Consider the following 13280-nt stretch of genomic DNA (forward strand, 5'->3'; position numbering starts at 1 on the left):
TTCACTGATGTGTCAATAAGTTAAACATGACCAATGTCCAAAACTATATGAATTATATATGAATAGGAAAATATGATTTAATAATATTTTACTTTTACCTGTATTGTAAATTTACTAAAAAAAAAAGTAAATTAGTCACTAGTATTTTTCAAGAGAATTTTGTTAGCCAAAAGAAAAGGATCGATAGATGTATCCCAAGGAGTTATTGCAACAAGAAAAAATTTAATACACCGTTAGTATAAAAAAAATTTATACGTAGATCTAATTACATAATAACACAATAATAAAAATAATTATTTTTTATATTAATTATATAAATATTATTTAAAAAAATAAATATAATTATATAATTATATAAAATATTTATGCATCCAATTAAATTAAAAAAACGGTGGATGGTGGAATAATTCTTGTTTTCAACGTATCCTTAACTTGGTTCCATCCCACAAAGAAAAAGGATATTTTCTTCCTTTCTTTAAAAAAAAAATATATTAAGGGGAAAGGACTTATTTTATTGCAACTTAGTAGCAAAATAGCAATACTCAGTACTCACTTATCCAATATTTTTGTTTGTTTCTCAAATTCTCAGTCCTAACCCCGTTTCCATTCACAATTCCCATTTGGAAACCGCTAACTCGAATCTTCCTACAACCTTCGCTCTCCCCTCTGAGAAAACCAGGTTCAAAACCGCGTTCAAACGCTTTTCCTCTCCGTTACATAACCATTATCAACACTCCTATTTCACCATCATCTATCTTTCTCATACACGCAAATATCTGACATCCCCAGTTTAAAGTTTTAACCTCTCTCTTTAACCTTTCCGTTTCAAACTTTCAATTCTAATGGGTTCAGTTTCTACTTACAAAAGAAAAGAGCCAGAGCCAAACAGCCCCTTTGACACACTACCGGACGATGTTATCCAGCTTATACTCAACAGAGTCAAAGACGCTAAGACCCTCGTTCGTTGCCTCACACTAAACAAGCGTTTCGCTTCTATTATCCCCCAAACCGACGTCGTTTCACTCCCACTCTTCGTCTCTCAACGCCCTCACCACAACAATAATCAAAATAATAATGGAAATAATAACAATTTCAGCAGGGGCAATCCTGTAAATTTAGTTAAATCAGTGGTCAGTTACCTCATCGCTAAATTCCGCCGCCGCAACAACCGTCACAGCAACCGCGGTGGTGAAGGCGATAATTCTGTCCCTGATTCTCTGTGCCAGTGCGCTCCGAAGCTACTCAAACCGTTCCGCCGCATCACGCACCTTCATTTCGAGCTCCACACCATTGGCGGCACCGTCGACAAGGAGTTCCTCAAATGGAAAGCGATCTACGGCAGCGAGCTCAAGACTTGCGGTGTTCTCTGCGCGACTTCGTTTCGCCGATCTAACGACGGCGAGTCGGTGCCGTTGAAAGAGGAACAACAGGAGGATGAAACGGTGCCTCATCCGCCGCCGTCGGTGCCGACTGAAGAGTTCAAGGCTCGGATCATGTGGACAATCTCGTGCTTGATCTCGGCGTCGGCGAGGCATTTCTTGCTGAAGCAGATGCTAGCGCAGTTTCCGACGCTGAAGACGGCGACGATAAGTGATGCGAGGAGGCAGGGGAAGTTGTCCATGGGGGAGGACGAGATCCGAGATCTGAGGGAGTCGCTGAAGGAGGAAGGCGCGACGGAGCTAACGGCGGAGCGTGTGGTGCCGGACCTTAGGATGAGGATGTGGTACGCGCCGGAGCTTGAGCTTCCGGCGGCGAGGTGCGTGCTGAAAGGAGCGACGCTGCTCGTGATTGGACCTGCTAACAGCAAGGAGGAGATGGTTCCTCCAGCGGATATCGGTTATGACGGTGATGCGGCAGAGCAGGCGTTGTTCGCGGAGGCGCAGAGAGAGATCGTGAAGATGAAGAAGCGGAGTTGCTACGTGATGGAAATGACGTCGTTTTGACGGTGTGTTACGTAACTATCATAACTGAACGACGACGTCGTTTCAGACTACAATAATAAATGCTCAGAAAACGTGGAATTTTAGCTAACATGAATTAGAGGATAAAATTTTGCGTTATAACAAGTTAAGCATCGTGTAAATAACAAAACCATATGTTAATAGCTATAATAATAATAATAATTAGTTGCGAATAAGGTAGCCTTTTACGTCATTGTATCTGACTAATATCAAAAGGGTATGACATTAACATTGAGTTTCATTAAAATTCTTGTCTAGGCTTTGCTTAATTTTGAGTTCTAATTAGTTCATGCAGGGAGTAATTGTATGCATGTGAAGAGGGGTTTCCCGTTACGTCACTTGAGGATTCGATTCATTGAATCAAAAAACTAATCACTAAATGCTATGAAAGATGGGGCGGTAATCAAAAGGATAATGCTCAGAAAAATAGAGAGCAGCTGTTTTACACACCATATACACACATGCCAATGCCATGGCATGTTTTGTCAATCTGAAGGCTCCTTGGGCTCTTGTGCAAATTGACATTTCTTAACGAAGGATGATATGTGTATATTTTTTAATATATATTTTATTTTTATATTAGAAATGATGGATAAGAAGTATATAAGAAATAAAAAAATGTTGCTTTTTGCTTTTATACTATAAAAATAAAATATACAAAAGATATATAAACTTTTTGCTTCCAGAAAAATTTATTATTTTTTATCAACAATTAGTTGACAATATTTAAAAATATGTTATTAAATTGTTAGACTAAAAAAATTAAACTAATAATTAAAACAGTCATGCTATATATACAAGTTTTTTTGGCTTACAAATCTTATAAGTTAGGCTAAATTCAACAAAAACTACTCTCACCCAATTCAAGCGTGTTAAACACGCGCCTTACTGAACCGTTTTCAAAGTACGCTACTCACATTATGACCGACTCTTCTTCTTTCTCAATCAAAAATGCAACCGTCGAGATTCAAGGCACATTTGGAATCTCTGAAGAAATGTTTAAACTCCTCGCCAACACTCGACGAAATCAACCAGCAAACATCAAAATCTCCATAAAAAAACACCAAACAGAAAGAATAAACATTATTCAAGGTACTGTTTAACTTATCTTCTAGGTTTTTAAGATTTCTCTTTCTGTTTCACTGTTCTTGGTTTAGATTTGATATTGCTGTTTTAATGAAACTGTTCAAGTCGTTTACGCTGTTTTACGTGCTTCTAGTGAATAGTTTAACGTGTGTTTTCATCTATTTTTGTGCATGTTTGCATGTTTTGAAGTGAGTTTGTATACATATAAACTCTGCATTGTATTTCAAGTGAAATCATTTTTGGGTGTATATGGCCGATTTTTTGGTGTATATGTCGGAATTCGAATGTGACTGGTGCTTCTAGTGGCACTTTGAACTTAAATATCATTCTGAACTAATATAATGTCATATAATCCAAAAAAAATAGAGGTATATGGGACTGATATATATATTAAGAGTATTGAAATGTAACTGCTGCTATTGTACTTATGCTTGACTTTGTAGTGTCATTAAATGCATTGTTGGTTGAGTTGAATTTCATTTTGAACTCATTTAATTTTGTGTAATCCAAAAAATAATAAATATGTATAGGAGTGGATTTGGGTGTATGGGACTAGTATTTGGATGTATGTGGCTGTTATTTAGGTGTATATGTCTATTACTTGGCTGGTATATTTATCTATTGACAGTATTTTTTATTCCTTACAGTAAAATGACAACCAAGAACTAAGGTGAAAAAAATACAATGTAAGCACATATATATAACTTAGAACAAGTCAATTTTTTCTAATATAAATATAAGTTATTTAAATCACTCTGATTTTGCTTTGTTGACAGCAAACCAAATACTTGAAATGTGCCACGCGACTATTGAGTGAAAAATTTGAAAACATGATTGAGGAAAAGAAGGCCATTGTTCGCGAATCAAGATTTGGTGGTCTCATGCACATCCCGCCAATGAATATTCCGCACAAACTGTTAAAGGAGTTGGCAAATTCCTTTAATTTGGACAAAAACAAACTGGAAACAAGCCATGGTTCGTTTAAAGTTAAACCCAAAATAATAGGGGCTGCCCTTGGTCTCAATGCATCAGGTAACCGATTACAAAAAATCTCTATACTTGCATTCTCTGTAATCTATTCTTTGTAATATCTTATTCTGATCTCATGTAATCAAGTAATAAATGTAGGTGTATATGAGTGATATTTGGGTGTATTTCAAGTGATTTGGAGTGTAATTTTTTTTCTTTTTTATGGGAAAATCTATTTTTCGATAAAGTGAGTTTTAAGGATCTCTCGGAGGAGAACAAAGTGATTTTTAGGAGGTTCCAGGAGAAGACATTAAAGAATCTGACCGATGAGATGATGAATATCGGTGTTGGTAACAACCAAGATCGCTTGATGTTCAAGAGGATTTTCATCTTCTATATTCAAATGACATTTTTGTTGCCAACTACGATTAATAAAGTATCTCCTATCCACCTAGCTCCAATTTTTCGGATGGACAACATAACGGAGGGCAACTGGGGCACCCATGTGTTGAATTTCATCATCAACGGCATAACTAATTACCATTTGAAAAAGAAAAAAATCAATTGACGGCTGCCTCTATACCTTGATGATAATCTATTTCTATCTAACAAAACACGCAGACAAGAAGGCAGAAGCAATTCCTGGACCTCCCTGAGTTAGCCACTTGAATAGAGAACTGGTGATTGCGAGAATCAGAGCAGAGATTGATGGTCATATGGTAACTGAACAGAATACTTCTCTCTAGTTTGGGTGTATATGAATATTATTTGGGTGCATCTCATCTGAATTGATGTGTAATTGGTTTTAAATGTTTAAGGGCATTATCAAGAAGGCGGAAGTGAAAAAGAAGTTGAAGGAAATGAAAGAAAAAGAAAAGAAAGAAAAAAAGAAAAAGACAAAAAGGAAGAAGGCAAGTTCATCCGAGAGTGATTCATCGGAGAGTGAACTTGATTTTTCCTCTGAGTCTGAGTCTGAACAAGACTCAGAGGAAACAACAGAAAGAAGGAAACAACCCACCCGTACAGCTAAAAAGTTTGTAATATTTTGGGTGTATTTTGTCATTTTTAGGGTATTTTTTGCTAATGATTGGTTGCCCTCTAGAATGGTATCCAGAAAAAGGAAGCAAATTTTGGAGGATTCCACTTCAGAGAGTGAAAGTGAATCTGTGAAAGTGGAATCTGATAATGAGTAAGATTCTAAATTATTATTGCATCGCTTTCTTTTCTGTTTATTATCAAAATTTGATGTTTTAACATAGTGTTTATTATTTAATTTCAGAAGTGAAGAATCGCCACCAATAAAAAAACAAAAATCAAAGAAAAAAATTCAAACTCGACCGAAAAAGTATGCACTGCTTTCGATAGTATTTTATCATCAATTTTGTTGTGTTTGTATGATTCATACTTTTTTATTTCCAGGACACAATCTGATAAACCCCAATTTGTGGTTTATCTTGTGTTGAATTTGGTAGGTTTTATCAACTTTTCTCACATTTATTCATTGAAATAGCATGGTTTTGTGAATCTCTCCTCATTTGTGCTTAAGAGTGAAAACATGCTTTTCAGGCCTTAAATTTGCTAATTTTAATTCACTTTAATTCCATTCGATGCCTTGATATATTTGTTGAGTGATATCAGATTCATAAGGCAAGTATTGGATGGAAGATGTGAAGAGAAAAGCATGCAAAGTGGAGAATTCATGAAGAGATGAGCATTTGGAGAATTGAAGGTCACGCGCACGCGTCACTCACACGTACGCGCGAAGAGGACATTTAAGCCACGCGTAGATGGAATTTGCCAGCGAAGCACACACGTGACACTGATCACGTGACCTCATTAAAGTGAAAACGTTGGGGGCAATTTCTGAGCTTCCCAGATCCAAATCCAACTCGTTTCTGAGGCTATTTGATGCAGAATTCAAGATTGGACAAAGGGGGAGCAATTAGATTAGCTTAGGACCATGTAGGGTAGTTTTCTAGAGAGAGAAGCTCTATCTTCTCTCTAGAATTAGGGTTTTAGGTTAATTGCATCTTAGATCTAGGGTTTAATTCTTACTTTCATCTACTTTTTCTTGCAATTTATTGTTCTTTCATCCTAGCTTTTCTAGTTTTACTTGTCATTTTCTTTATTTTGTTTCTTTTATGTTCTTATGGTTAATTTCTTTGTTTATTGTTGATTCCTTGCATTGGGTAGTTGTAGATTTTATTATTCTTGTAATTTTACGATACTTTCTTTTTATGCCTTCTAAGTGTTTGACAAATGTTTGGTTGGATGTTAGAGTAGTTTTTTGAGTATTCTTGGCTTGGAAAGAGAAATTGGGTGCTCTTGAGTCATTAATACCCAACTTATGTTGGTGACCTAGAGTTTTAGTTAATATTGTTTCCATTGACTTTAATCTCTTGCTAATTCAATTAGTAAGTTAATTAGGACTTTTGGATTGAGATTAACTAGTCTTATTTGACCTTCTCTCATGTGAATATAACATTGTACTTTCTTCAAATGTTGGAGATGACTAAATAGGATTAGCTCTTGTTAAGTATTGTTGTATGATAATTAATGACTAGGATAGAAAGCCTTTATTCTCAATCCTTGCCATGAATGTCTCTCTTTATTACTTGCTTCTTTAGTTGTTTGCTTTACATTTCTTACCATTTATTTTGTTGCCCTTTTATCAACCTAACCCCCCATGATACTCGTCACCAATAATTGAGCACTCGATTGTAATTCCTATGGAGAACAACCCGAGACTAATACTCTCGGTTATTTTTATTGGGTTGGACTTGTGACAACCAAAATTAAACTTTGATTGAGCATTACTTGTCGGTTTGGAACTATACTTGCAACGAAGTTATTTTCTCTAATCGAGAAGAAATTCTTAACCGACGATTCTGCTCCATCACAATCCAAAAAGAGAAATCACATTGTTCAGCATTCGTCTTCTGAAGAACAAATTCAATCCTATGATAGGTAAGATACTTCGTAAAACTATCTTACCCTTTATCATTAAAATTATATTTGTTAACATGTTCTTTTGCATGTACTGTCAGAACTGATATTGGAACTGAAGTATTACAAGAATTCTTAAGAGAATCAAAAAAGAAGAAAACCAATGAAAAGGCTACTGCACAAGGTTTGTTATATTTGGGTGTATATTACTGATTTTAAGGTGTTTTGGTTGCTGATTATTGTTTTTGGTTTCCCAGGATGAAGGGAGTTGGGCTGCCATCGACGGAAGGTCACTATGACTCATTCGAAACGTAAGATCCTTTATTTGATAGAATTTTGATATCCTGATTTAACTAAATAATGTTTTTACTGAATGAAGTTTATTCTATGCTTAGAATGCCGGAGGTGAACTTAGGAAGCGAGAGTGATCCTTTGTTTTAACGACAAACTAACCAAAGCAGCGTAAACAAACCCGCAGATAGCATGTATTTTTTGTTTCTAATATTGGTTGCTTAATTCCTTTTTTACCATCTGCTTCTAATTTTGTATATATTTTTTTTAGCAAAAAAAAGCCCTTTAATGTTTTATTCAAGAAAAAAAGGCAGAAAAAAAAATCTGCAACTAAGTAAGTTCTCAAAAAATAAAGCATGTGTTTCTTTTCAATTCTTTAGGTGTATGACATTATTTGGGTGGATTTTAGGTTGAGATTGGAAGAAGAATCGGTCAGTGACCCAGCTCAACAGAAGATGATCGTTGTTCGGATGGAGACATATTCGCAATCTGAACTGCTTGATATGTGAGTTTTACAACTAAATTTCGACCTTCTAATAATGTATTTTAAGGGAGTTTCTTAACTTTTTATTTTTGTCTTATTTAGAGTTCCGATTCAAGTACGCATGCCTATGTCCCAGACAACAGCAGTAAGCCATGTGCCACCAGTTGAACCATCCCCCCCAAAGTCCCCAAGTGAGAAAATTAATGAAGAAACAACCAAGTGGTAAGGAATGATATTTGAGTGTATTTGGTTATTATTTGGGTGTATTGTTTTCTTATTTAGGTGTATCTCTTTGGAATCTTTTTCTCTTACCCTACAGCACTCCACAATCCCAGAAACCTGCTGAAAGCACATCCATAGTGCCACCAGCTCCATCTAAAATGTAAGTTCTACATAATATAACTCTCTTTCGATAATATTCATCTATTCTTATTCTTATAATAATATATATGTCAACATGCAGTAATCCACCCCCTGAAGCCACTACTACATTAATGATGATCTTCAACACAGCATCCTATATAGCAAAACAATTTTCGGCGCCGTCATTCAGCCTCGACTTCACTGATTCAAGTCAAGAAGAAACCTTGACTCAAGGGGGCAACCAAGATCTCAGAAGGAAAAAAAGTCCTGAGACACCTATACTAATTGAAGAATTAGAGGAGCTGGTGAAGAAAATTGCAAGCGCTGGGGTTAAGGTAGCAATGGACTTTGCAGAGGGTAAAAGTCCCCCGCACGAAAAGCAACCTGCCGACCAAATTTTTAAAAAAATTGAAGCTCCTACAAGGAGTAAGGAATTGTCGGCTGAAATGAAAGAGAAGTGCTACCTTTGGGCCACAAATGTAAAGACATACTGGGATGGAAGTACTAATGAGTATGACCCAGTGTGCACCCTCAATGCCCAAGAACCATTGATACTATCAAAAATCCATTTTGCATCTCTAGCAGCTAGCAAATATATCGAAGTTGAGGTAAAATTACGGCAAGATTAATTATTTAATTATGACATGTGAATGCAATGTTGATTGATTTAATTGATTTGAGTTTTTTTTTATAGATTGTCAATGCTATGTGTCTGATTCTGAACAAACAAAATATTAAAAGATTTAAAGAAGAAATTTACTGTCTGCCCCATAATATTGTGGTAAGGTGTATTGGACTCAATTTTGGGTGTATTTGTGTAATATTTTGGGTGTATTAAATATTTCTTCTGGTGTTTCTCAAATACTGCGGAACATGGCTATTGGGAATCATGGCGGTGGCGAGTTCTTACAGCCAAAATAAAAAAAGCCATTTATGATTGAGGACTACAAAATGTTCATTCCTTTTTTGGATTTGAAAAAATTGGCATCGCATCCATATGTAACTTTTCTTTCTAAAACTTCTAATCATAATTCTTTTGTTTATGTGCCAATTAAACTAATACTTTTCAATGTGGCCATACTTTAGATATTTGCACCTGTTTGCTATACGGAGCATTGGTGGTTATGGGTGGCTGATGTTAGAAAGAAAAAATTTTGTGTCCTTGACCCATATCACAAGATATGTCCCTCCAAACCTAGAATGATGCTTAATAAATTTGTTGTAAGTTGATTTTGTCTTTTGTGTTTTAATATTTGGGTTATTTCTATTCAAAATAAGGTGTAGTATGTGATCCTTTAGGTGTATTCATTTATTCGATTTATTCTTTCTTATATTTTGCTTTCTTTTTTGTTTTTAGGGGTATGTGATTTTTCGAATGAGGGTATATACTGGTGGAACCTCTCAAGAAAAATGATCGTGAAATTGAACTGCCATACATCAACATTTCAGGGCAAAAGACAAGGTATAAATCTTTCTCTCTGAAAATTGTGTTTTCTGTTGCTGTGCTATTTTAATTTGCTAATTTATTTTTGGTTTTGAGCTATGATTGTACTATTTATGTAATGAAATGGCTTGAAATTATCGAGCCTCAAAATATTAAAAAGGGAAAATATGACTGGGACAATTGGACATAGGTAATTGTGTTTAAAACTGTATAACTCTCTATTACTTTACTAAATTAACAGAGTTCATTAAACGCTTATTCTTTTAAACTGTAGGCGGAGGTGGACCACTTTCGAGTTGAATATGCTTCACGAATTTTGTTTCATGAGATGAATCGAGACAGAGATACAGCAATTAGAGAAAGTGAAGCAATAAGATTGTCTAAGCCATCTGCAGTGTTATTGAATCCATATTGTCAAATAGAATCAGATGATATTGACAGTGATTAGTTTAAGTGGTGTATAGTCTTGGAATAGTTTGAACAATTTTTATAAATTTTCTGAATATTTAATACAATCTTATTATAAATTATTTTTGCATAAATAAAACTGGCTGTGCTGCATTCAAAAGCTGGCAATTACAGGTTCAAAAAAATAAAAGAAAACAATACTATACGTGCTAATACGCCCATTTTCATTAATAATATACCCAAATATAGTCGGTATACACCCAAATTGAGTACACACATATTTCCATGAAGAAACCAACAAGGAGGTATGGAAATTCTAGAATTTGATTGTATATGTATAGTAAATTTAAAACAAATAAATATAAACAAAACACTAATTTCTAACACAAACAGCAGCATCTGAAAAATATATATAAAAAAAAAAAGAAAATGTCAAATATAAGAGAATGCAGAAATACACCCAAAAAATTAAATGTTACACTCAAATAGTGTCACTATACACCCAAAATTCTATCCCCTGCTGCTGGATCCCTAAACTGATAATTCATAACATGTCCGTGATATTGGTTGGAATTCGGTTGCACCACTGATGCAGTATCAAAAAGGTTTACCTGCAAAAAATAAAATCACATATTACCAAAACTATTAACAAAAAAATTAAACAACACTATTAACAAAAAAATTAAACTCAATTACCACCTATTTAAAGAACATCACTTTTACCTCGCTTAGAGGTTTCGTTTTCTTCTTCTTTGAGGCATTTGCAATCTGTTTGTCCAACTTTGAACCTAGCATATTTTTTGGACGTCCTCTTGTTCGAACCCTTGGAGGGCTTTGAAGCTCATTAACGGATTCCAAGTTAGCATCTTCGTGAGATAACGAACAAGTTCCCTTCCTTTTGGCTTTCAATTCTTCCATCTCAACCACGACGTTATCGTAGGCACGGTGCAGAATGACGGTGAGCTCCTCAGATTCTGATGCAAATTCACATATATTTTGCGAACGAAACATCAATTTGTCAAACCTCTTGCTTCTTAGTGCCAACAATGGCTCGTCGTGGCTGCTCTTGATGTGTGTGGGTCTCCTCTTTATATTCTTGCTCCATCGTTCTAATAAGTATCTTGTTGACACTTTGGTTACTCGTTCAAAGCTCAACACGCTTAGGGAGTGACGACACAATATCCCTATTGACTTGAATAATAAACACTAGCATTTCACTTGGGTTGCTACCGAGTCGTACGTTACTGTAAACTTGTTGAATGTTGAGCTAGAAACTTGTTCAGCAACTTCGTATACTGAATAGCCTAAAGCGGAGTTCGTTAATCTTGTGATGTAATTCACCTTCCCTCTGAATTGTGCTTGGACTTCCCTGAACTTTTGCTGAGTGTACACATGTTGAAACTGGGCTTCTATGGAGGATTTTGTTGTACACGGTAGGGGTGCACATGGGACGGGTGAAGCCGGGTTTGATGTGACCCAGACCCGGCCCGAAATATATACCGGGTCTATTTATTAGACCCGAACCCGGTCCTAGACCCGATGAAACCAATACACTTTCGGGCCACAATTATACCGGGTAAAAACCGGGTGAAAACCGGGTGAAAACCGGGCCGTTAACATTACATTACGTTGATACCTTCTTGTAAGCTAGCATGTAAAAATATCCAAATTTTCAAGACTTCAACCATTATTTAACATGGTAAAATTCACTTAGAAAAATATAACAAGAACCAACCATTCTTCAAAATTAAAGCATAACCACAATCAATACTAAAGTATAACCACAATCAATACTAATATTGTCTAATAATACCAAATATTTAAATCAATACAAATAACACAATATTATGCATTAGTCTAAAGTCTTATGCATTCTAAACATAAAACATTAACTTATAGTTTTATAATGACTAATAACACAAAATATTAAGATTTACAATACTTAAATTCCACATAAGAATAGTCATGATCCATCACTAATAACACAAAATATTAATTGTGTATGATGACCGGGTCACTGGGCCGACTTCGGGTGACCCGAGCTATGGCCCGGACCCGACCCGAAATAATGACCGGGTCTATTTTTGAGACCCTTACCCGACCCTAAACCCGATGAAATCACACCAAATTAGTCCCAAAAGTGTTCGGGACCGGGCCGGGCCTTCGGGCCGGGCCGGATCTGTGCACCCCTAGTACACGGTATGACGGTTTGAAAATCTGCAGCATCCGATTCTCTCTCTCTTTGCTCCCTACTTTCAAGGCAATTATCGTATTGTTTGATGAATTGGATAAGTGAGCTGTTCCGCGTAATGAACTTGTTAAAAAAATGCATGCATGCTCTCGCTCCTTTGTGTGCTTCTCATCCCGACGCAGAAGTGGTGATCGAGATAAATTGGAATCCATATATGACGGTCTTCGTATAGCTCTGCAAAATACACCCAAATTAGACTATAATACACCCAAAAATATGTAATTTATACCTTTGCTGCAGATTTTAAACGTCATTACCTGAAAGCCACTTGTTGTCCACAAGACCATACTTCAATAGAAAATCATTCCAATTCCTATCAAATGATTCTTTAGTATGAGAGTTCCAAACAACATGGCTCATTTCTTATTCGATTTCTATGTGTCTCTTGTAGCTATTTAATTTGCCTGAATCTTTTTCATGATGTGCCAGATATACTAACGGTGAATTGTTGTGGGCATACAAGCCTCGATAGCCATTTGCATCGATGCGTATTGATCGGTGAGAATCTCTTTCAGAGCATTTCCTCCCATGCAACGAAGCCAACATTGAAATAACCATTTGAATGATTGAATATCTTCATTTTTCATCAAAGCGCATCCAAGAAGTGTTGACTGACCGTGGTGATTTACTCCGACAAAAGAATCACAAACCAAATTATACCTGAAACAGATTACGACAAAATAGAATTAAAATCATTAAATGCACCCAAATAATTACTTTATACACCCAAAGACCTCGAATATACAACTCTGTAGCAAATTCATACAACAATATTAATTCAGCATCATAAACCAGAACAGCGTATTACCTGTTTGTATTATAGGTGGTGTCGAATGAAATAACATCTCCGAAATACTCACAGGTAGCTCTGCTCCTTACATCCGCCCAAAAAGCAAGCTTAATCGACTGATCATCCTCGAGTTCGAGATCGAAAAAGAAATTCTGATTCTTTTCTTTCATTCTTAATAAGTATTTTCCAAATTCTTTTGCATTGTCTAGTTCCAAAACATTCCGCACTTCTCTCGTGATGTAATTTCTCACGTATTTTTCGATAAAATTTAACTCGCGGTGACCCTC

At 35.8% G+C, this 13280-nt stretch overlaps 2 protein-coding genes across 3 annotated transcripts; both read left to right on the top strand.

The window, feature by feature from the left end:
- The first annotated feature begins 628 nt into the window (after positions 1 to 628).
- Positions 629 to 2519, top strand: LOC107608682 (F-box protein AUF2). 2 transcript variants are annotated; one of them, XM_088494186.1, is made up of 2 exons: positions 629 to 1945; positions 2248 to 2519. In XM_088494186.1, exon 1 carries the CDS (start codon positions 843 to 845, stop codon positions 1941 to 1943), a length of 1101 nt encoding a protein of 366 aa, XP_088350312.1. In that variant the 5' UTR covers positions 629 to 842; the 3' UTR covers positions 1944 to 1945; positions 2248 to 2519. The 2 variants fall into 2 exon arrangements, with proteins under 2 accessions (XP_088350312.1, XP_088350313.1); XM_088494187.1 differs by having other exon boundaries at positions 2257 to 2519.
- Positions 2520 to 3877: 1358 nt separating this feature from the next.
- Positions 3878 to 8938, top strand: LOC148550196 (uncharacterized). The gene is made up of 11 exons (XM_088494365.1): positions 3878 to 4079; positions 4265 to 4452; positions 4835 to 5049; positions 5131 to 5205; positions 7064 to 7146; positions 7342 to 7396; positions 7663 to 7758; positions 7840 to 7959; positions 8057 to 8119; positions 8201 to 8708; positions 8795 to 8938. The coding sequence occupies exons 1-11, from the start codon at positions 3878 to 3880 to the stop codon at positions 8936 to 8938; spliced, it is 1749 nt and encodes a 582-aa protein (XP_088350491.1).
- Positions 8939 to 13280: the final 4342 nt, after the last annotated feature.

Source organism: Arachis ipaensis, chromosome B7 (assembly GCF_059453495.1).
Source record: "Arachis ipaensis isolate K30076 ecotype BB chromosome B7, ASM5945349v1, whole genome shotgun sequence".
Lineage (NCBI taxonomy): Eukaryota > Viridiplantae > Streptophyta > Magnoliopsida > Fabales > Fabaceae > Arachis > Arachis ipaensis.

What these genes read in the sequence shown, in the direction of transcription:
- LOC107608682 (XM_088494186.1), top strand. Translation starts at nt 843, where the DNA reads ATGGGTTCAGTTTCTACTTACAAAAGAAAAGAGCCAGAGCCAAACAGC.
- LOC148550196 (XM_088494365.1), top strand. Translation starts at nt 3,878, where the DNA reads ATGATTGAGGAAAAGAAGGCCATTGTTCGCGAATCAAGATTTGGTGGT. An exon ending in TGCCAACTACGATTAATAAA is followed by an intron (nt 4,453 to 4,834) that starts GTATCTCCTATC and finishes TAAATGTTTAAG; the next exon opens with GGCATTATCAAGAAGGCGGA. An exon ending in CAATCTGAACTGCTTGATAT is followed by an intron (nt 7,759 to 7,839) that starts GTGAGTTTTACA and finishes TGTCTTATTTAG; the next exon opens with AGTTCCGATTCAAGTACGCA.